Source organism: Drosophila sechellia, chromosome 2L, assembly GCF_004382195.2.
Source record: "Drosophila sechellia strain sech25 chromosome 2L, ASM438219v1, whole genome shotgun sequence".
In the NCBI taxonomy this organism is placed as follows: Eukaryota; Metazoa; Arthropoda; class Insecta; order Diptera; family Drosophilidae; genus Drosophila; species Drosophila sechellia.
The window spans coordinates 20,707,306-20,729,528 of NC_045949.1; the positions used below are offsets into that span (position 1 = coordinate 20,707,306).

General features: G+C 45.1%; 10 protein-coding genes across 10 annotated transcripts; 5 read left to right on the forward strand and 5 right to left on the reverse strand.

Moving 5' to 3' along the window:
* Window positions 1-2,017: 2,017 nt before the first annotated feature.
* LOC6618246 (transcription factor E2F2) lies at window positions 2,018-3,950 on the reverse strand. Its single transcript, XM_002042484.2, has 5 exons — window positions 3,462-3,950; window positions 3,290-3,399; window positions 2,837-3,095; window positions 2,377-2,716; window positions 2,018-2,309 (listed from the first exon to the last, which is right to left on the reverse strand). Exons 1-5 carry the CDS (start codon window positions 3,756-3,758, stop codon window positions 2,206-2,208), a joined length of 1,110 nt encoding a protein of 369 aa, XP_002042520.1. The 5' UTR covers window positions 3,759-3,950; the 3' UTR covers window positions 2,018-2,205.
* A 640-nt stretch (window positions 3,951-4,590) lies between these two features.
* On the forward strand, window positions 4,591-5,273 carry LOC6618247 (M-phase phosphoprotein 6). The gene has a single exon (XM_002042485.2). It carries the CDS (start codon window positions 4,719-4,721, stop codon window positions 5,205-5,207), a length of 489 nt encoding a protein of 162 aa, XP_002042521.1. The 5' UTR covers window positions 4,591-4,718; the 3' UTR covers window positions 5,208-5,273.
* Window positions 5,208-6,409, reverse strand: LOC6618248 (ubiquinone biosynthesis O-methyltransferase, mitochondrial). Its single transcript, XM_002042486.2, has 4 exons — window positions 6,301-6,409; window positions 6,070-6,246; window positions 5,478-6,010; window positions 5,208-5,395 (listed from the first exon to the last, which is right to left on the reverse strand). The coding sequence occupies exons 1-4, from the start codon at window positions 6,390-6,392 to the stop codon at window positions 5,265-5,267; spliced, it is 933 nt and encodes a 310-aa protein (XP_002042522.2). The 5' UTR covers window positions 6,393-6,409; the 3' UTR covers window positions 5,208-5,264.
* A 168-nt stretch (window positions 6,410-6,577) lies between these two features.
* LOC6618249 (phospholipase D3) lies at window positions 6,578-8,527 on the forward strand. The gene is made up of 3 exons (XM_002042487.2): window positions 6,578-6,662; window positions 6,726-6,932; window positions 6,994-8,527. The coding sequence occupies exons 2-3, from the start codon at window positions 6,744-6,746 to the stop codon at window positions 8,287-8,289; spliced, it is 1,485 nt and encodes a 494-aa protein (XP_002042523.1). The 5' UTR covers window positions 6,578-6,662; window positions 6,726-6,743; the 3' UTR covers window positions 8,290-8,527.
* LOC6618250 (exonuclease mut-7 homolog) lies at window positions 8,374-10,816 on the reverse strand. The gene is made up of 3 exons (XM_002042488.2): window positions 9,965-10,816; window positions 8,930-9,909; window positions 8,374-8,871 (listed from the first exon to the last, which is right to left on the reverse strand). The coding sequence occupies exons 1-3, from the start codon at window positions 10,732-10,734 to the stop codon at window positions 8,744-8,746; spliced, it is 1,878 nt and encodes a 625-aa protein (XP_002042524.1). The 5' UTR covers window positions 10,735-10,816; the 3' UTR covers window positions 8,374-8,743.
* A 402-nt stretch (window positions 10,817-11,218) lies between these two features.
* On the forward strand, window positions 11,219-13,733 carry LOC6618251 (nucleolar complex protein 2 homolog). The gene is made up of 2 exons (XM_002042489.2): window positions 11,219-12,299; window positions 12,370-13,733. Exons 1-2 carry the CDS (start codon window positions 11,280-11,282, stop codon window positions 13,642-13,644), a joined length of 2,295 nt encoding a protein of 764 aa, XP_002042525.1. The 5' UTR covers window positions 11,219-11,279; the 3' UTR covers window positions 13,645-13,733.
* Window positions 13,629-14,178, reverse strand: LOC6618252 (NADH dehydrogenase [ubiquinone] 1 alpha subcomplex assembly factor 2). Its single transcript, XM_002042490.2, has one exon. It carries the CDS (start codon window positions 14,151-14,153, stop codon window positions 13,701-13,703), a length of 453 nt encoding a protein of 150 aa, XP_002042526.1. The 5' UTR covers window positions 14,154-14,178; the 3' UTR covers window positions 13,629-13,700.
* Window positions 14,151-15,955, reverse strand: LOC6618253 (phospholipase D3). Its single transcript, XM_002042491.2, has 2 exons — window positions 14,618-15,955; window positions 14,151-14,561 (listed from the first exon to the last, which is right to left on the reverse strand). Exons 1-2 carry the CDS (start codon window positions 15,827-15,829, stop codon window positions 14,292-14,294), a joined length of 1,482 nt encoding a protein of 493 aa, XP_002042527.1. The 5' UTR covers window positions 15,830-15,955; the 3' UTR covers window positions 14,151-14,291.
* Window positions 15,956-16,500: 545 nt separating this feature from the next.
* LOC6618254 (probable aconitate hydratase, mitochondrial) lies at window positions 16,501-20,797 on the forward strand. The gene is made up of 4 exons (XM_002042492.2): window positions 16,501-16,653; window positions 18,091-19,728; window positions 19,795-20,298; window positions 20,360-20,797. The coding sequence occupies exons 1-4, from the start codon at window positions 16,621-16,623 to the stop codon at window positions 20,546-20,548; spliced, it is 2,364 nt and encodes a 787-aa protein (XP_002042528.1). The 5' UTR covers window positions 16,501-16,620; the 3' UTR covers window positions 20,549-20,797.
* Window positions 20,798-21,078: 281 nt separating this feature from the next.
* Window positions 21,079-22,185, forward strand: LOC6618255. The gene is made up of 2 exons (XM_002042493.2): window positions 21,079-21,765; window positions 21,824-22,185. The coding sequence occupies exons 1-2, from the start codon at window positions 21,211-21,213 to the stop codon at window positions 22,058-22,060; spliced, it is 792 nt and encodes a 263-aa protein (XP_002042529.2). The 5' UTR covers window positions 21,079-21,210; the 3' UTR covers window positions 22,061-22,185.
* Window positions 22,186-22,223: the final 38 nt, after the last annotated feature.

Here is a 22,223-nt window from a genome sequence, read left to right on the forward strand (position 1 = left end):
GGCATTAGATGCAGGCTTTATATGTCTTAACGGTGGATCTCCAACCTTTTCTCTCAGTCCAGTCCAATATTCGGTTCTAGATCTAACCTTCTCAAACAAAAGCAACCTTAACATTTCGTGTCACAACATACAAACCACTCCACAATAGAGTGACTTCTGCCTTCGAAAGTGTAAATTTTTCAAGTTCCATTAAACAATCATTGGACTACATAACCAGGGCAGACACAATTAAAATCACAGGATCATACAAATACGAACCAACAAAATTGTAGTTTTCAAAAGCAGAAAAGATTCTCCGACTCCAAAACGCAGCGAGGCAGAAATTTAAATGTAACAAAACGTATGAAGTTGTCCTTATACATTAGCAGCTGAAAAGACTCTTCAAAATTTCATAAGAAACAAAATAAAATGAAAAAGCCCTTCTATCCCTACAGCATCAAAAATTTAAAAAAATACAAAAAGATTAAACGAACTGGCAAAACATGGGCTCCAGAAGAAGATGAACAATTCCTAGAAATGTTGAAAAACACTACATCCACGAAATCAATATTACCCGACCCAATCAGGGACCCAACTGTATCGTTACTCTACATACGCGAACCCCATTTGAATGGATAGACATTCTAACCTATATAGCAACCAGAAAGCCAGACTCAGCAAAATGAATCGACAACATCTCGAATCGACGAATAAAGCGGATCAATTTAATCTACTTAATACGATATGGTTATCAGGTCAAATCCCTGAAAACGAGTTTTAATTAAGGGAAACTGCAAACAAAACTAAACAAAAAACTAAACATAGCGACAGAAATGCCACCGGAATACAGAATTCGTTTCCAAACGGCGAAGGAACTTACTTTAATGAGTTGTTTAATATTTTGCCCACGCATAACCAGCCAAAGAAATATTATTAGACAATTACGATCTCAACGCTCGTACAACTAAAACAAATCAAAGGAATCAATCCGTAGTAGCAAAATTAAGGTAGACATAAACTTCTTTAAAGAAACTGCCAAAAATAAAAATGCTATAGACCAAAAATGCATTCTAAAAATCAGTAAGGATAAAGTGTCCAATCTGAGAAACGGGGGGTTCGAGATAGTCTTCACGATGGCTCAGTTTCCGAACATCAATCCAGTGTAGCCTTCCTTCTAGCTCAAAACGTATAGAAAGCTTCTATGCAAAAAATCACTGTCTTCTCAACTGGCGAACTGCTAGTGATAGTCAAAGCTGTGGACTATGTTAGACATTTCCAGAATGGCTATCTTAACAGACAGAAGGAACAGGGTCATTGCAAAACAAAACTATGCATGATAATTATATAACCTTTAACATTAAAAAGAAAGTAGTTAACAATCCCCGCATGACACACATTGAAATCCGTCACATACCTAGTCACTCCGGCATTCCGGAAAATGATCTCGTGGACCTGGCTGGCAAAAATGCATCGACGCAAGGAATTTTCAACGTAGTAAGTTGGAGCATTAAAGATGACACGGCTGAAATACACAGAATCATTCAAAAGCACTGGGAAGAGGAACACGCAGAGTTTGCTGCAAACAAGCAGCGGCACATTAAAAACCCATGGTTTAAAAATCCCAATTGTAAACGTAAATCTACAGATACCAAAATAATTAACAGACTTCTCAGCGATAACGCATTTGACAATTATACTTTGAATAAAATGTACGTTACAAACAATAACATATGTAACGTTTTCGATAACGTATCCCACGTCATCAGCTGTTCCAAGTACAACACTGCTAGACAACACTTTCCAGCCCTGGAAAAATACCAAACATCTACCATCTCTCTAAAACCGAAAACATAAACGCTTACCAAGACATCATAGATTTTCTTCACAAAATTAAAATAAACCTATAAATCTTTCCAACCTTATGTCCTTATCGATTTCCACGTACACGAGGGTGACCCAATAATTCCACGACATTTACGGATGTTGCGGTAATCTAAATCACAAAAAAAAAAAAAAAAAAAATACACAACCTACAATGTGTGCATTTATGAATTTATTGGTTTTGCTGTTAGAGTGGCGAAATTAGAAGGTATTATACTAATTAAAAATTTCTAGACGATATAGGGAAATCCAAAGTCAAAATTGTACTAATCATAAATATTTGCACAATGCACGCGGCCAGTTGCAGTGTAGCTATAGTCCTAAGGTGTACATCCCATTCCACAGTTAGGAGCACTGAACATCAAACAGCTCGCAGATGCCTTCGTCGCTTTTTAACGCAAAGTTGAAGTCTTCCTGTGGTGGATTCAGCTGCACCAGCGGCGGGTTTTCTGCAACATCGGACAGCATCAAGTTAAACGGGGCTCTTTTAAATTGGCAGAAGAAAAGAAGGCAAACCTAGATTCGGATCATCGGGATAAAATCGGCGCAGCGAATGACCGGACAGATAATTTTGGAAGATTATCTTCGCCGTCAGCTCGTTCTCCAAGAGTTTCATCTCATCCTTCATACCGGGATTACACGAGTAACCGTGCTCGTCGGTGATCACGTTCCCCGCGCATGCTGGAGCGTTACCATCCTCGCTGGAGTGCGACGAGGTCGAGGGTGAGGGCGTGTCCAGACGGCGATAGTCAAAGAACCCGTCCACATCGTGCGGATTTGTAGTACTCTTACCTTGGTTTGTCACCAGGCGAATGTCGATTGCGCTGCCATTGTCCAGCGACACGGCCAGCTCGTACTGCAAAGATATTGTTTCGCTTGAATTCCATATTATACAATAAGTTTACATATTTCTTCGTTTAAAGAAATGTGAAACCCCGAAAACTAGTTCAATGACCTCCAACTGGTAGATGCCTACATGATTACGCTTGATATCCACTTCCTCGTCATAATTGGGTATTGTGAATACGGAATCATCTCCAAAGATGTCCAGCAGATCATCACGTGTCACATATGCATACGACCTATTTGAGGGATCCTGCATAACGTAGCGCAGATTGCGCTGTGCATACTCCAGTTGCCTGTCTAGGTCATCCTCCACCATTTTCAAATGATTAGTCCGGCTGCGTGCCAGGTCGTAGTCCTCTTGGTCCTTGGCATTGTTAAAGCCCCCGCCGCTGGAAAATGCACATTATCAATCATTTATCAAGAAATATTTATGTGGAATCATACTTTAAAGATAATCAAAGTAAATTCCACCTGTTTGTACAGTATTTTTAAGTGCTGAAGGGCGACTTCCACCCCCTTTTCTTTAATTTTGTTGTCACTAACATTTTTAGTTAGATTTCATAAAATGTAAAGGAGCTCTTACCGCCAGCGCACTAGGGAGCAGTGTCTGCCCTTATCAATTAGTCCAATGCCCTCCAAAACATTGGTAATATCGTATATTCGGCGCTTCTGCACGTCCAAGATTTTGGTTGCCTGCAGAGGGAAAATTTTGAAGATGTAAAGGTGGAGTACTTAATGCTTGGCCGTGTTAGTACCGCTTTCAGGTCAATGGAGCCTTCGTTGGCCTTCACGAGATCCACAAACTTCTGTGTGAGCAGGACCAGTGAGCCCACGGAGCGCTGTTGTCCAGGCTGCGATTGTGAATTCGACGGAGACTTGATTGGCGTTGGAGGATCCGGTGATGTTTCCATGCTAATGGGTGTGGACTCGTAGCTCTGCGACCGGACTGAAGTCTCAGCCGAATCCACCTTCATCATCATAGCCGAGGAGGAGGTGTCCGCTGCGGAGCTGCTGTCTCTTTTAACAATACTCGCGGTTTTGCGCTTGTACATGGTCCGCAATCGACTCGATGACTATACTCCAGTCCTAGTAACTCTTTGCGTGGCTGCACTCAATATGCAGCGATCAACAAGCCGGAATTAATTGCACTTTGGAGCAAAAATTAAACGAAAATACGAATGTTGGCGCTAGGTTTGCTTTCCGCCATTTATGTCATTTTTTTCATTCTCCCTCTATTCTTCGTGCGCACTGCGCAGTGTGGCAAAGCGACGCTGCCACGACGATAGTAAATCGATTAATCGATGCTTGCGCACATTTCAACACTATATTTTAAACAAGGAAGGATTTTAAATTTTCTGATCTCTAATTTCAATTCATATGCATATTCTGTATTTACTTTAGTCTGCAGTCCAACACACAAATCATTCAATGTTTTCTACTTGGTCTCCAAATGTAATTTTTGTCATCACGAATAAGTAACAATAACAATAACAATAAGTACACAATAATGTTTAGCTATTCCTTAAGGTTTATTTTCCGATTATATTGGTTGTTGTTTTTATTTTATGATCTCTCCAAGGACAGCGACATATTTTTTATGAAATTGGGTCTTTTATTACGTTTCAAATTAAAAGCATTAACCCTTTAAGAGCGCCTGTGATAGTCTTGATCGTTTTCAGAGCACGTATCAGCACAGCTTGAAGTTTATTAGCATTATTATTATAATATCGTTTTTGGTAAAGTATAGCGAATGTTAAAAAGATCAGCTTGATAACGTAAAATTGTTTTAGTTTTCAACAGTAATTTAAATATTTACTCCATACATCGCATAAACACGAGGGCGCGCCACGTTTTCTAGCTATGCTAAAGGACGCTTTGCAGCACTGGTTTTCCCCATTTGTTTTTCTCGGTCATTCTGTTTTTGAAAAAATTAAACGTGTCTGATGTTTTCGCCCTTATATTTAAACTCAAAGGGATTTCTATGCTATTAGATTCAAAAATAAATTTAGAAAATGCCAGCCAAATCAAAGCCGAGACTTTCGCGTGGTGTCCTGGACATGAAGTTCATGCAGCGCACAAAAGTTAAAGTGGAAAAGGAGGCAGCCGATGAGCAGAGCAGGGCACTGTACTCCAACGAGATCAACCAGAAGATGCTCAATTCCACCTCGAATTTCGTGGTTGAGTCCAGCTACTCGATTTGCGCCGGCCTGATAGACGGACGCCTCAGTTTCCGCGGCATGAATCCGGAGCTAGAACTTCTCATGGAGCAGGATCTGGTGGAAAAGCAGGGCCGCACAAGGCCGGAGCAGCCCAAGGAAGTATCTGACCAAGACATGGTAAAGGCTTATTATGCCAACAAGGCTCCCACAGTCTCCGGCAGCATGAGCAAGAAGTTTAACACCAAAAAGGACTTCAAAAGGAAGCAAATCGGCGGAGATAGTGAGAGTCCGCATGCCATGAAGAGGCACCACTTTAAGAAACCACGCTCGGATGACGAATAGTTTACTACTTAGTTATTACACTCGTGACTTAGTTTTTATTTAAATAAAAATACGAATTCAATTGTACCCGCGCTGTGCTTGTTTCACCGCCTGCAAGGCGTAGCACATTTGGTTGTTGTTGATCCATCGCCAGGTGTTGCTCCAAAAATCGTAGGTGCTTCCATTTACCAACACCGTCTGACAGTTCACTGCAGATAAACGAGAGAAAAAGTTTATAGGGGCTGGTTTAAGGATAGCCTAATCTGAATATAAAGCCTAAGATAAACTTACTCGTATCCAATATGCGCTGAACGTCCAAGGGCGAAATCATTTTGTCCCAGTGGTGCGTTCCCCTGGGCACCAGATTCAGAACATACTCGCTGAGTAACACGCCGCCGAACCAACTAGGTATGGTTTTGTTCAGAGTGGTGATGAAGATGGATCCTCCAGGCTTTAGGCTGCGTACACTGGCCTCCAGCAGGGACACTTTATCGTTAACGTGCTCCAGAACTTCAGACACTATCACCGCATCATAGCATTCGCAATTGGCCTTGGCATGCTGATCCACGGGCTCCATTTTGTACACCACATTGCTGGCCAACTCCGGACTGGAGCATTTGAGATGCTCGCGAGCAACCTCTATTAACTTCTCGCCGAGATCTATGCCAGTCACCCTGGCACCCAGGCGCGCCAAGTGTTCCGTAAGCAATCCTCCGCCACATCCGACCTCCAGAATACTTTGACCCAACAACACCTTGGTGGTATTTACGTAACCTGGCTTCACATTGCCACGCGAAACGATGCCATCTCTGATAAAGGGAACCCTGAAAGGTGGAAAGGACTTAGCTATAAACCTTTGGAACATCATATCTGTATAGCTTACCTAATCTCATTTAGGGCATGTAGAGCTCCCATGGTTCCATTTTGATTCCACCACTCCGAGGCGTAATTCTCATGGTGCCCCACTTCCTTTTGGGTGCCGGCATCCAGTGGCTTTGCTGTACTGCTGCTTCTTGTCGAATTTCGCACGATAGGACAGGATAGCAAATGTCTCAGCTTGCTGGAATGCAAAACTGTAATGTAATCTATTTTTGCAGTCTATTTTTGGACTTACCCGCTTGCTAATGCATTTCGCAGCATTTTTGCGAGAAAAACAAACGTTGATATAAAAACAGCTGACTTTGTTTTGCTGCCCGACGAAAGCATGGGCGTAGCCAGAAGCATTAAGTGGGCTTGACAAGTCTTGAATATTAAACGATAACTATTATTTGTCATTTTGAAATACCCTTATTGTGAGGCATTATTGTACTTTCAGATACTTTTTTCATGTAAAAGTGTAAATATTAAGAAAATGACAACCCCCTCTCCACACACGTTATTTCACTGTTGGGAAATGTAATGGCTGTGAGAAGGAACTATGGAATGGAATGGAATGGATCACTCTTTTCAGTTCCGATCAGCGCCTATCAGAAAGCCGTGAGCACTATCAATCACCTGCCATATCGATAAAGATAAGCAAGCCTTTGTGGCTCATCCCAGATATAGCTATTTTTGGACATGCCGGAATACAAGAAGCTCGAGGACCAGGAGCCAGATGTGGAAAACGCCAATAGCACCACCGTCCAGAACACTGCTACCGTTCAGGACGCCGGGGAGGGACAGAGGCAGGCGGCTGGCCAGCAGGCGGGACAAATGGTGACGGTGTCCTTGTTCATGCTTCTTTTCCTCGGCAGCTCCTACTTTCAAGTATGTACTTCATATAAGATTTCGGCCACATGCATTTATTGAAACCATTCCCTTTCTGAAGCCGCGACCACGACTGCATCAGTACAAGGGGGGCAGGGGTCATGGACTGCAGGAGAAGTTCGACTGCAACATACAACTGGTGGAATCCATACCTATTGGCCTAACATATCCTGACGGTAGTCCACGATTCTTAAGCACCTACGAAGCTTGGCTGGAGTTATTGAAGAGCGCAAAGACCTCACTAGACATAGCATCCTTCTATTGGACGCTGAAGGCCGAGGATACGCCCGGGGTGTCGGACAACAGCACTCGGCCGGGCGAGGATGTCTTCGCAAGACTCTTAGCCAACGGAAACGGCGGTAGCAGGTCGCCCAGGATCAAAATTCGCATTGCCCAGAGCGAACCCTCTAGTGTCTTACCCAATTTAAACACAAAGTTGTTAGCTAGCGCTGGCGCTGCCGAAGTTGTTAGCATTTCGTTTCCCAAGTACTTTGGCAGCGGAGTGCTCCACACCAAGCTGTGGGTGGTGGACGACCAGCACTTTTATCTGGGCAGTGCCAATATGGACTGGCGGGCACTGACCCAAGTCAAGGAGATGGGAGTGCTAGTCCAGAACTGCCCAAAACTGGCCCATGATGTGGCCAAGATCTTTGGAGAGTACTGGTACCTAGGCAACAGTGATAGTTCTCGCATTCCCAACTGGAACTGGAATTACGCGACCAGCTACAACTTGAAACAGCCCATGCAGCTGAGTGTAAACAAAAATACTAGCATGGAGGGCTTCCTATCTAGCTCACCGCCTCCCCTTTCACCCTCAGGCCGAACAGACGACCTGGACGCCATCCTCAACACTATTAACACGGCCATAACTTACGTAAATATTGCGGTTATGGACTATTATCCGCTGATCATATCCGAGAAGAACCACCACTATTGGCCGTTTATCGACGACGCTCTGCGAAAGGCGGCTGTAGAACGGGGCGTGGCTGTAAAGCTCCTTATTTCGTGGTGGAAGCACTCGAATCGCAGTGAGGACCGGTATCTCAGGTCACTGCAGGACTTAGCATCCCAAGATGACAAAATTGATATACAAATTCGTCGATTCATAGTGCCGACTGATGCGAGCCAGGAGAAGATTCCCTTTGGCCGTGTTAACCACAACAAGTACATGGTTACAGATCGAGTGGCTTACATCGGAACTTCCAACTGGAGTGGAGACTACTTCACGGACACCGCTGGCATTGGACTGGTGCTAAGCGAAACCCTCGAGACCGAGACCACTAATACGCTAAGAAGCGATCTGCGGAATGTTTTCGAGCGGGACTGGGATAGCAAGTATGCCACACCGCTGGTATAATCGCACAATGTTGTAATATGATTCCATTTATTTTATTCCGATGCCAATGTTGTTTTAAGTATTTAGCTCCCGACAATTGTTCAATCCTATTCATTGTTTTTATTCAGTTTTGATCATGCGTGAATTCAAATAATACGCGTATTTATGAATTGGAATAATGTAAGTATTTAAAGTATGGAGATACAGTGAGCATGAAATCGTAACGTAATAAAATTCATTCTTTCATATGCTACACGCAGTCACATAGTTTTCTTCTGATTTGTAACATCTGTACAAACTGCCTAACTAGGCACTAACCCAGCTGCCTGGCTAGTCACTAAATATATGTTAAATACTCTTTGCAACTACATATAACATTTGCACTTAATTAAAGTTCGGCGAACGCCTTTGTCGTCTTCGCGAGAATCGCTATCCCTCAAAAGGAGCATGGGTATAACAAGGGCCAGCTCCTCAATCACTTAACATTGGCACCCCGCCTGAGAAAGTTATTGCTGGCGATGCTCCTTTCTATAGCCGCTTGTATGGAGGACACGCGTGCAATGAGCGTGTTGTAGATCAGCAGCAAACATCGCGCATCGATGGCTATAAAGTAGAAAATTAGTCCTGCTACATTCAATCGAAAAGCCAATCCCTGACTCACCGGCATAAAGAATCTGCTCTCGACGCAGCGGTCTATTGGCCCAGTTTGAGCACTGGTTTGATTTGTTCAGTTTCTTGCCAAGGCATGCCAATGAGAGATCCGTGAGGGCGTCCCCTGCCCGGTTTACATTGCCGAAGGGAAGTTCAACGCCGAAGCGCTGCTTTTTTAACTCCAACCAGAGATTGCGAAGGTCCAAGTAGTGGTGAGGCATTTGAAGGCGCAGTTGCAGGGGCAGTGACCGCTGCAATACACTGAGATCACTGACCATAGAAAAGCCCACCTTACGAATGTTCACGTTGTTAAAGATATTCGCCCCAAGCAAGCGCCAGTGTTCGGAGCGTAAGCTCTCCCGCGCCAGGCAATCGATCAGGTAGACATTGTGGTCGGTGGCGATCTGTAGCACGCACAGCTGATTGTCTCCACACACGCTCTGCATCCATTCAGAATCCAGGTATATGACGCACTCCTGCTGCAGATGGTATAACATGCGATCGAATTGATCAGCCTTGTCCACAATGATAAGGCACTCGTCGGGCAGGTCCATGGTCAGGTACATATCACATTTACTCGCAGGGCAGCGTTCCTCGCCGGGGGATTCCCAGCCTGACGCTTTTCCAGCGCCATTTTCAGAGACCTGCGTCTCGATCTCCAACGGACAATCTTTCGGGTCAATATTGAACTGGGTATACCAGTAGATGGCTTCAGAATGAGCTCCAGCAGAGGCCAAATACTTTACGAAGTCCGTGCGCAGCGCGTGGTCAAAGGCATGGACGCTCACAACCTCCCGGAAACTGGCCAGGTTTATGCGCGTCTTCTCGTACTCGCGGTAAAGGTAATGCAAATAGCTGCACGTCTTCGTGAACTTATAGTTGGGCGTGACGGCGTCGTCAAAACCATACTTCTTGGCCAGTCGCGCCACAATCTTGGCCATAGGCCGATAGCTGAGCACGTTATGGGAAATTTTGAGATTTTTGTAACGACTGCAGGTGAAGATAGAATTAGCTGAGTTGCAAGACCAGTTTTTTAAATACTTACTCGAGTAGATGCTCGCAGAGCTCTATGACTGACTTATCCTTGTGCAGCAACGAATCCAAGAACTTGACGAAGGGCAGCCTCTGCTGTGTGGCATGGTCCAGATACTCCTCGGCCAGTGGTAGTTTCTCGATTGCAATCAGCGGGAAAGCCAGTTCCAGCATGTCGAACTCGTGCGTCAGCTGCAGACTGATGGACCATTGGGTGACCTCTTTGTAAAGCCCGTTGTCCAATAGTTCGCGCAACTTGGGAAGCAGTAGGTCGCGGATCTGGCGTAGACTGTAGGTATGGATCACAGCATTGTTGAGGGCCAGCAAGCCGGAGGTCTTGACAAAGTTAAAGGCTATCATGCTGGTGTTGGGATCACAGCCCTCGCCAAGATGCGGGAAATCCTGGTGGAGCTTGCAAACCGTGTCCAGCACAAAATGTGACAAGCTCTTCGTCTTGATGTTGCTGCTGTCGGGGCAGTTGGCGAAGATCTTCAGGGCCAGGAGCAAGGGATCCTGATGGCCCATTAAAGCCCTTCCAAATTCCTGGCGCAGATGCGGCGACTGTTTCTTGCTATACATGTTCCACTTCTCGCGGAACAGCTTAAAAAACTCCTCCGCCTTCGCGTCCAGGGTGGCGTCAAAGTTACAACCGTCGATTCCAGCACCTGTAGTGATGTCCTCCAGGCGCTTGATCTTCAGGTTCCTCATTAGGTGCTCCATGTTCTCCTCGTCCGACTCAAAGCCGGCGGGTATTGCGTTGTACATGTGGCTCTTGAGTGCCATTTCTCACGGGTTCCCCGTGTCACTGCAAATCGAAGCAAGTGCAATTGCAAATTACAAACGCAATTGAGGGTAAAGGTGAAGAAACATCGATGGAAATATCGATTTCAAAAACATCGATGTTTCAGCGACCGCCCACAACAACAAACCGACATATATACAACAAACAATATATATATATATATATATATTTATATTATATTTAATTATAAATGAAATTTGCCAGTGTCAAATTATTTAAAATTTTTACTTAGGTAGAAAAATTTATTTGTTGGATTTGCTTGGAAACACAGCTATCATTTGTATTTCAGTTATTCCAACTGTATTGCCTTTGAAGTCCAACTGGAAAATGAGTTGTATATAAATTGTAAATAATGTCTAGATAATAGTTGCATTTTAATTAAATTGTTAAAACTTGCTTAGTTTTGCTTTAGCTAGTATATAGCTGTATTTTCCTAACGCAATGGCAGCACTGCCCACAATTCAGCAGCGTGGCAGCCCCGTTGAACAGCGCACGTGCATATTTGTTTTAGTTTGCACGTTGAAAAATGAAGCTGGCAACGAAAAAAGTTAAGACCCTGGGCAAATCTAAGCCTGACCTAAGCAAAAAGAAGGCCGCCAAGGATGCCCTCAGGAAGGGGAAACCGCAAACATCCTCTGAATCGAAAGTTCTCCCAAGAAACCCGAAGCAGAAAGTCGGCGAACCAGTGAGGAATGGGAAGCCCACAAAACAGGGATTCAAGAAATCCCGCAAAGAGGAGCTTGAAGGACTTAAAGATATAGACCCAGAGTTTTACGATTTCTTAAAAAAGAATGATAAGAAGCTACTGGACTTTAATTTACTGGACACAGATGATGATGAAGAGGGGGATGAGGAAGACAAGGAGGATACGGCAACTAAGGAAAGTGAAGACGACGAGGATGATGAAGAGAAGTACCACAAACCCAGCGAGGATTTAGAGGTGGCTAGCGATGAGAGTGACTTTGAGATCGACGAAGAGGACGATGCGGCAGCTGGAGGTACCCAAAAGATCACCCTCAACCTGTTGCATCAGTGGGAACAGCAATTGGGCCAGGCCAACATATCCATTGACATTGTTCGCAAGGTTATACAGGCTTTCAATTCAGCCCTGGCCAGTATCTCTGCCGACGGAGCGGACGGAGGAGAGAACCAGCCTAATGCCGCCGCATTTAAAGTAGTGGGGGCAGCTGCGTTTAATGGAGTAATTCAGCTCTGCGTAATCCACCTGCAGCCAGCCATCATTCGGTTGCTGGGCGTTAGACCCAACAGCAGCCTACCGCTGCACAAGCACAAGAAGTGGGTCAAGGTGCGCGGCTGTTTGCGCTACTACCTCACCGATTTGATTCGTCTGGTGGAGCAGGTGTCTAGTCCAAATATCTTGGGCGTGTTGCTGAAGCATCTGCATCAAATGGCTGGCATGGTGGTCCCTTTTTCGGCACTTGGAAAGAACATATTAAAGCGCCTGGTTGTCTTATGGTCCACTGGAGATGAAACTGTTAGGGTTCTGGCCTTTCTTTGCATTCTGAAGATAACCAGGAAACAGCAGGTAAATATTTTAAACTGGAAAATTATTGTGAATATTATAGCAGGAGGGCTAACATCAATGTATCTTGCAGGCGACCATGCTGAATCACGTTCTAAAAGCCATGTACCTGGCCTATGTTCGCAATTCCAAGTTCGTGTCGCCGAACACTTTACCAGGAATCAACTTTATGCGCCGCTCGCTGGTGGAGATGTTCGCGTTGGATTTAAACGTCAGTTATCAACATGCCTTCCTCAACATCCGACAGTTGGCCATTCACCTGCGAAATGCAGTGATCCTTAAGAAAAAGGACAGTTTCCAAGCGGTTTACAACTGGCAATTTATTAACTCGCTGCGCTTGTGGGCAGATCTCCTGGGAGCAAGTGCAAACAAACCACAGTTGCAGCCTCTGATTTATCCCCTAGTTACCATTGCCACCGGAGTGATTCGACTGATACCCACCGCTCAGTACTTCCCATTGCGATTCCACTGTCTGCAGACCCTAATTTCACTGGCCAAAGAGACAAACACATATGTGCCGATGCTTCCACTCATTGTGGAGGTATTAAAGAGCAATACCTTTAACCGCAAGCACTCGGCGGTATCCATGAAGCCAGTGCAGTTTACCTGCGTCCTAAGGCTTAACAAAGGGCAGTTGGCGGAAAATGGCTTCCGCGATGAGGTGATCGAGCAGGTGTGTGCGCTTCTGTTGGAATATCTCGCTCATGAGTCCGCATCGCTGGCCTTTAGCGATTTGGTGGTGCCCACTGTCATGGCCATCAAAACGTACCTTAAGGAATGCAGGAATGCCAATTATGCTCGAAAACTTAAACAGCTACTTGAGAAGATTCAGGAGAGTGGCCGCTTCATAGAGCAGCAACGTAGCAAGAGCAGCGTCACATTTGATATAAAGGATGCCCAGGCGGTCGCCGCCTGGGAGCAGCAACTCCGTCTTAAGCGCACTCCACTGGACGTCTACTATTCCAGCTGGCTAAAGACACACGAGACCAAGAAGCGACGACAGGCAGCGCAGACGGATGAAATCAATGCGGACTATGATGTACCCAAGCTAAAGAAACTACCGGTCAAAACCGGAGTACCAGTGAGAAATGAAAACGGCGAGGTCGAACTCTTCCCCTCGGACTCGGAAGATGAAGGCAATGATGGCCTGCACTTTGGATCAGATGATGATGACGATGGAGATGTACACAAGGAGGAGGAGGTGGAAGTTGAGCAGCCTAAAGCCAAAAAGGTTAAGAAAGCGAAGCCCGAGAAACAAAACCACCGGCCAGCAATAGTGGAAGATGATTACGATGAGGCGGGTGGAGCCGTGGATATTGTTAAAGACTTAGATTTGAACGAATGGTAAAACAGATCAATTTAACTATATTTACAAATTAAATTAAAAGGAAAACCAATATAGAGTTACTTCTCCGGTGGCTCCTTGCCAGGAATAAACTCATACTCCTTGTATTTGGGAAAGGTTCCAATGATTGGTCCGTCCACCTGCTTGGGCAGTGCCTTGTCGTCCTTACCCTTGGCGTATGTTGCTTCCAATTCGGCGGCGTTGCGTTTCTTCATGTCCATTATCTGAAGATTTTTCACCAGCTCTTCGCGGGTGGGCGGTTCCTCCCGGCGCCCTCGTAGCCACGCCTCCCATTCGGCAGTCAGCTCCTGGTCGAAGGCTTCTTTATCCGCTGGCTCGAACCACCGGGCAGGCTTCCTCTTCCCAATCGAAGGATTTGCAGGAATTTCGTAGTACTTATTCCCAAAATAGTCCTCCCCAATGTAATCCCCACGAAACTGCCGCGGTCTTAGGGATTTCCAAAAGTTCTTGAAGATGATGCCGATCACATCGCGCGTCGGCTTGTTAGCCATGGTTAATGTTTGCTTTATTTTAACTCGAGAGCGAGGAACTTAAATTTATTTTAGAATTTGAGGTTAGATTTTGCATTTGTTATGACATGAACAGCTGATGGCGGTGTTGCAAAGTGCCGGCGGATTTAAAAGCGTAATTCAAATTCGTAAAATTGGTTTCAGTGGCAAAGCATAGGGACTAAACCAATCCCGCATAAAAATTGCCATTAAATCTGTACGGATACTATTATTGTTGTAGTCCATGTCCTGGAGTAGTAATCCAATGCCAGCTGAGTAAGTAAAATGCTCTCCCGACAAACTGGAGGTGCTAATAAAGGCAACCCTATCGGTGACTAAGTACGAGTTGCAGTTAACTCTCCCGCCGGAAATCCTCTCCAGTTCATTTGTGGTGGGTACAACAAAACGTCGCTGCAAGAGCAAAGCAATTGTCAAAAATTTGCCAATACTTTGTAAAAACTCATTACCATTTGTATATCCACTTCTTCCGTAATTTTGTCGAGCGCTTGGAGGGACCTCAAGAAGTAATCCTCGCTGGGATCCGAATATTTCCACCATGAAATAAGCACCTTAATAGCCACACCGCGTTCCAAGGCAGCCCTACGCAGGGCATTGTCTATGACCGGCCAGTACTCCAATTTGTTATTCCGTCTTAGCCGAGGAGAGTACTCCATTAAGGAGAGGTGTATAACGTCTGTGGCCTTGTCGATAGCCTCTAAAATGGCATCTAGCTCTCGGGTCCTTCCAGTAGCGATCAACTCTGGTGGGGATGTGGATAAATAAGCTCTCATTTTATGTTTTTTGTTGATGTTTAGCAAAAGCGGTCTTCTTTGATTGATGTGTGTGTGGTATATCCACGGCCAGCTCTTTGGCACTTCATTGCTGCCCAGGTACCAATACGCCTTGAAGATCTTTCCCAGATCTAGGGCAAGATGGGGACAATTCCTGGCCAGCACACCTAGTTCCTTCCGTTGCGTCAGTGATCGCCAGTCCATGCTAGCTGTGCCCAAGTAGAAGTGCTCCCCGTCCACTAACCACAGTTTTGAGTGCAGCAAATTAATGCCCACGACGTCGGCTGCTCCGTAATTAGCCAAGATACGGGCATCAGCATGCCACAGGCTATCCTGGCTGCGATTAACCACAATCCGCACGCGCAGCTTGGGTCTGCCGGCATCTCCATTCGACAGAAGCTGCTGAAAGAGTTGATCTCCAGGCCCGGTGCTGCTATCGTTGACGTCCAAGCCGCGCAGTGTCCAGTGCGGAGAAACGATGTTCAACGAGGCCTTTGCCCTGCCTAGGAGGTGCTGCCAGGCCTCAAAGGTGCTCCTCAGTTGGGGGTGGCTTTGCCATTGGCTGTAGTTCAACCCCAAGGGCAAGCTCTCCACCAGTTCGAGTTGACATGGTAACGGCTTCTCCACCGGAACGGGGCTGTTTCCGTTCTCATTTCGATGGTAGGTCTCCAAAGGCAACAGAAGCACAATCATCACCAGAACGAAGAGTAAAAGGACTGGTATGATGTAGCCGTGGTTGCAGGAACAGATTTTTCGCTCATCCTGGAGCCCTAGGCCGCAATTAGGACGCCGGCAACAGGATGTGGTCAAAGGGGTTGGCTCTTCCGGTTCTCTGGGCACTGGCTGGTACTCCCCGGGTATCTCGTGCACTAAGTGACGCTCGGACATGGCAAGGGGATCAGGACTAATGCTGACTGGCCATCGTCAAACATTGTTCACAGCCGAGCCTATTTATTATTCGCGCAGTTGTGGGAAAGTATCACACCCGCCCACGCAAACAAATGGGCAGTGTTGGGCAGCACAGCGGTAGTCGTCTGCGCTGGCTGCTAAAAAAAGCTAGAGCACATTAATGGTGGGTACAGGCAAAGGATGTATTCCATGATTTCTGCTTATTGTCGCAGTGATTTTTTTTAAATCTGGTTGCGTTTTTTTATTTTTGTGTTATTTTTAAACAACATTTACTCGATGCGAGACATCGTGCGACTATCTAAATTCACAATCATCAAAATAACGGTTTTTTGGTGCACCTTTTAAAATTATATTTTATTATTATCGTCTGAATGTTAACTTAAAAATTCAAAACTAACAAATCAATGCCTGCTTAGAAAAATAGGTTTGTCGTCAGTGCATTATTTCAGCATTTACTCCAATTTAAGTTAACTCCATAAAGTCCATTAAATCTCTTAATATTAATTAATGTTTATCGCTTTAATTCTGAACTGATAAACATCATATGATCCTACGTATATAACGACCCAGATTTGGCGGGAAACAAGCCGGCGGGACATTGCTGACGCGTATGCGCGACGCCAGCTAACACTGGTCGCCGTGGTAAAGAAGTTAGTCTGTCTTGAAATCTTCCGGCTGAGAGGGCTGAAAATTTTGACGGCTTCAAAGCATTTGCTGCAATATCAATTTCGTCGGGTTTATTTCGAGTATCGCTTAATCAGGACGCGACCATGGCTGCGAGATTGATGAGCGCCCAGGCACAGGTAGGTTCTAGTGCGGAGCCTGTGCCTCCAGTCGGTCCAAATATAACCACGCACATATATACGTTTACGTATAGTCTGTGAATGAAACCACGAAATTCAAAGCTGCGATAAAGACAACTGGACAGAGCACTGCGCGAAAGTTTACCAAAAATCATTGCCAATTTTTTACAGACCCAGCAGGATGTTGGCAGCGAAAAATATCAAATTTTTCGCACAGCGTTTTCTAACCTAAAATCATAAAATTCGAAGTGGTTAGGTAACCGAGTTCGCAGTGCTTGTGATTCTACAGTCCCTGCATCCCAGACATGTATATTGAATACGCAGCAGTTAACCATGCGAAATCGTTAGCTCTCAACAATTAACAGCGATTCGTGGGGGTTCGATGGTTGGCATATTTGCATTTACATAATCGCCGTGGCCCAGTTATTTAACCAGGAGGCGAACACCCTCTAGAGCATATATCTTGGGGCGGAGGACCGTCTTATCTGTGACAGGTTTACTTACATTTTGATAATGCTGCACTAAATATAGCTTAAAAAGTTGCGCCGTTTAACTTGAGTATCCCGCGCATTGGATGAGTTTTGCCTTTCAAGTGGGGTTTTTCCACGATCGCTTCGAGAAAGGTTTCACTGTACTCTGCCCATAAGTTAACGACCTATTTGACGTAATTGTCATTGCAATTGTTGCGATTTGCTTGCATGTACACACAGATGTGTCACGTGGTTCTTCGAATTGGAGGGGCCTGTGGTATATTGTAACAATTTGAAAGGCTAAGTTATCTTTTCTTTATCTCGGCATAAACAAACCAAACTATATTTCCAGCTACTTTTTATTTTTTTATTTTGCAATTCGAAGAGCCTTTAAGTATTTAGGCTTGCACTTAAAATATTTCGATTGTTATTTTTAAGCTTTCAATCATTTCACTAATCTCAAAAAAATATTTTGAAAAATTTCACTCTGAAGCGGTGAATGGATCAATTGATAATTTCAAGCTATTCAAAAACTCCAAGACAATTAAAAAATAACAGCTTAATACTTAGCAATATATTGATCTTAAAACAAGTGAAACATATGCTAATAATGTTGTACGTTTGTTATATACATATGTATGTCAAATTTAATATACAATAAAGAAGAATAATCACAGATATGGTCCCCAAATGATTGTACTCTTGGCAATTATCAAAATTGTATTTTTTTACAAAACATTACTGCCATTTGATATTTTCATATTTTCTGATAGAGAAATCAATTAAATTAAAGTGACGAAGCCTCCTGACATGATAATCAAGTGTTATTGCGCTACCAATCTACTCAATCAAATCTCACAGAGTACGGAGTGCAAATAAACTAGAAATTGGCATTGTGCTAATTACTTGATCTTGATTGCCAAGTTTACCACTTCACCATATTTAACAGTTCTTATCTGCTTTCCAGGTGTGCCGACTGGGCAAGCATGCTGCGTCCGAAGCCACAGTGGTGCGTCAATTCCACGCCTCCTGCTACACCGCCTCTAAAGTTGCTCTGTCCAAGTTCGACTCTGACGTCTACCTGCCGTACGAGAAACTGAACAAGCGCCTGGAAGTGGTGCGCGGTCGCTTGAATCGCCCACTGACTCTCTCCGAGAAGGTGCTGTACTCGCATCTGGACGATCCCGCAAACCAGGACATCGTGCGCGGTACTTCGTACCTGCGCCTTCGCCCCGATCGCGTGGCTATGCAAGATGCCACTGCACAGATGGCTCTGCTGCAGTTTATCTCCTCCGGACTGAAAAAGGTGGCTGTGCCCTCCACTGTTCACTGTGATCATTTAATCGAGGCGCAGATTGGTGGACCCAAGGATTTGGCCCGTGCCAAGGACCTGAACAAGGAAGTGTACGATTTCTTGGCCAGCACCTGTGCAAAGTATGGATTGGGCTTCTGGAAGCCAGGCAGCGGCATCATCCATCAGATCATTCTGGAGAACTACGCTTTCCCCGGCCTGCTGATGATTGGTACTGACTCACACACCCCCAACGGTGGTGGCTTGGGTGGCCTGTGCATTGGCGTTGGTGGTGCTGATGCCGTCGATGTGATGGCCGACATCCCCTGGGAGCTGAAGTGCCCCAAGGTGATTGGTGTCAATTTGACTGGCAAGATTAGCGGCTGGACCTCGCCCAAGGATGTTATCCTGAAGGTTGCTGATATCCTGACCGTCAAGGGAGGCACCGGTGCCATCATTGAGTATCACGGCAAGGGTGTTGACTCCATCTCCTGTACAGGCATGGCCACCATCTGCAACATGGGTGCTGAGATCGGAGCTACCACCTCTCTGTTCCCCTTCAACCAGCGCATGGCTGATTACCTGAAATCGACAGGCCGTGCTGGCATTGCCTCCGAAGCCCAGAAGTACCAGTCCAAGATTCTGTCCGCTGACAAAAACTGCGAGTACGATGAGCTGATTGAAATCAACCTGGACACCCTGGAGCCCCATGTTAACGGACCATTCACTCCCGATTTAGGCCATCCCATCAGCAAGCTGGGCGAGAACTCGAAGAAGAACGGCTACCCTATGGACATTCGTGTAGGTCTTATTGGGTCTTGCACCAACTCTTCGTATGAGGACATGGGCCGCTGCGCCAGCATCGCCAAGGATGCCATGAGCCATGGCCTCAAGTCGAAGATTCCCTTCAACGTGACTCCCGGATCAGAGCAGATCCGCGCCACCATCGAGCGCGACGGCATCTCAGAGGTGTTCGACAAGTTCGGCGGCACTGTTCTGGCCAACGCTTGCGGTCCCTGCATTGGACAGTGGGATCGTAAGGACGTTAAGAAGGGCGACAAGAACACCATTGTCACATCCTACAACCGAAACTTTACTGGCAGGAACGATGCTAATCCGGCCACCCATTGCTTTGTCACCAGTCCCGAGTTGGTCACCGCTCTGTCCATCGCCGGTCGTCTGGACTTCAACCCGCTGACCGACGAGCTTACTGGTGCTGATGGCAAGAAGTTCAAGCTCAAGGCTCCCTTCGGCGACGAGCTGCCCGCCAAGGGTTTCGACCCCGGACAGGACACCTACACTGCTCCCCCACCCGTAAGTACACTTAAATTCCCAAACTGATTTATAGTGTTTTCAAGAATCAATATGGAAATCCCACAGAGCGGCGAAAATGTCAAGGTGGCTGTCGATCCCAAATCGACGCGTCTGCAGCTGCTGGAGCCTTTTGACAAGTGGAACGGCCAGGATCTGACCGATCTGACTGTGCTGATCAAGGTAAAGGGAAAGTGCACCACTGACCACATCTCCGCTGCCGGACCCTGGCTGAAGTACCGTGGCCATTTGGACAACATCTCCAACAACATGTTTATCGGCGCCACCAACTACGAAAACAACGAGATGAACAACATTAAGAACCAGCGCAACGGTAGCTGGGGCGGAGTTCCCGATGTTGCCCGCGACTACAAGGCCAACGGCATCAAGTGGGTGGCTGTCGGCGATGAGAACTACGGCGAGGGTTCGTCCCGCGAGCATGCCGCTTTGGAGCCCCGTCACCTTGGTGGTCGTGCCATTATCGTCAAGTCCTTCGCCCGTATTCACGAGACCAACCTGAAGAAACAGGGTCTGCTGCCTCTCACCTTCGCCAATCCCGCTGATTACGATAAGGTTTGCGACTCTTGACTTCTGTGCCTACGGTCATTTTAACCATATCTTTGTAATCCAACAGATCCAGCCCACGAGCAAAATCTCCCTGCTCAACCTAAACTCCCTGGCGCCTGGAAAGCCCGTAGATGCCGAAATCAAGAACGGCGACAAGGTCGACAGGATCAAGCTTAACCACACCCTGAACGACCTGCAGATCGGCTGGTTCAAGGCCGGCAGCGCTCTTAACCGCATGAAGGAACTGGCCCAGTAAATGGTCCTGGACCTACTTAAGACACCCAGTCCAGAAGCCTCATCCCAACCTTCTCCCTGTAGGTGAACACACTCAAATTCACAACGGAAGCAATCGAGTTATGGTATTGTTATTCAATTTTTTTCTAATTGTTTATATTATATTTTGAGTATATCGAGTGTGCAGCTTTAAACGTGAATTATGTAACCGAACGATAGCGAGAAATTGTAAAAGTTTTATATATATAATTATACACAATTTTATTTGTAATTCTTGCTATGCATGCCTTTTTATTCAATTTTTGTTCTTTTCGAATTTGTCCAAATGCTCTACAGATTGCCCTACGATGAAACTTTAAGTGCGAATAAAACTCAAGTAATATGTATTAAACCGATTCTCTTTCATTTAATAAACAAGAGTTCAACAAAAAAAGCGGACAATAAGTGCCCTCAATACCTCCCGTGCCCTCTACATTTTCTTAATTATTAACGTAATTTTATCAATTATAAGACGTAAGACACAACAATAAGTTGATTTTAATATTATATAGTGGAGAATAAAGCATAATATCAATAATAGAATCTACTGGGGCAGATTACTTATTATTCAGCCTTACCTTTTGGAAAATATTTCGAATTGTCAATATATAAATATAAATTATTAGTAAATCCAATTCTAGGACTATGAAACGCAGAGCTCAAAGTAAAACCTCCGTTGCTTCCAGCACGGATTTCTTTTCACTCTCCGACAAGCCATCGTTGGGAAGAAGGCGAGCCCTACTGGCTGCAAAACTGAAGCGTCAGGTACAGAGTACAACGTCCTTTGACTCCAGCACAGGCTCCTACACCTATACTGACGCCACTTCTTTGCGAAAGACCCCCATCACCTTCTCACCTAGCCCGGAGTTCATGAAGACAGCCAAGGCTAAATTAAAGTTAATCGCCTTGTATGAAGATCACAAATGCTTGTGGAATCAGCGCAACAAAGATTTCTTCAATTTCGAGCTCAAAGACCGAATCTGGGATGCGATCGCCGATGAAATGAAAGCAGACTCGCCATCTGGGTTTTGGAAACATATGATTCACAAGCTTCGCTATAAAGTTGAGATGGAGCGCATACAAGAGCAGGGTGCAAAGTTTTCGGGTGAATCGCCGCAGCCAAAACTATTTTATTCAGATAAACTGCTGTTTCTAAATCACATGTTTGACCGAGAAGGGGGAAAACCCCCTCGAGAAATTGTATGTTTATAGTTAACGCACAAATCACTTTAGTTTTTATTCTATTTTTTTTACTCAGCCAATGCATCTTAAGCGCTCGATACCTACTCTCGAAAAGAATCCGTCTAGAAACCTGCGACACATTCAGGAAAAGCCAAGTAAACGTACACCCATTAGAGAAAAGATGGCGTCGCTTGATAAGTTAAGAAATCTCCAAAATAGCAAGTTGGTTCTCTCCCGCGACGCTTTTCAAAAAATGCAAAAAATTACCAGTGGCGGTCCTTATTACTTAACAAAAACAAAGTCTGGACCATAGGCCTTGGTTAGATATCCAAAATAAAAAATGCAATGCAAACACATTTAAATCGATTTTTGCTTTATTACATTTCTTGTATCATAATCGATTTATTTTTCTGGTTTTGCCATTTTTTAAATATAGACGTTTTATATAACAATTCATAATTTTAGCTTACAATATT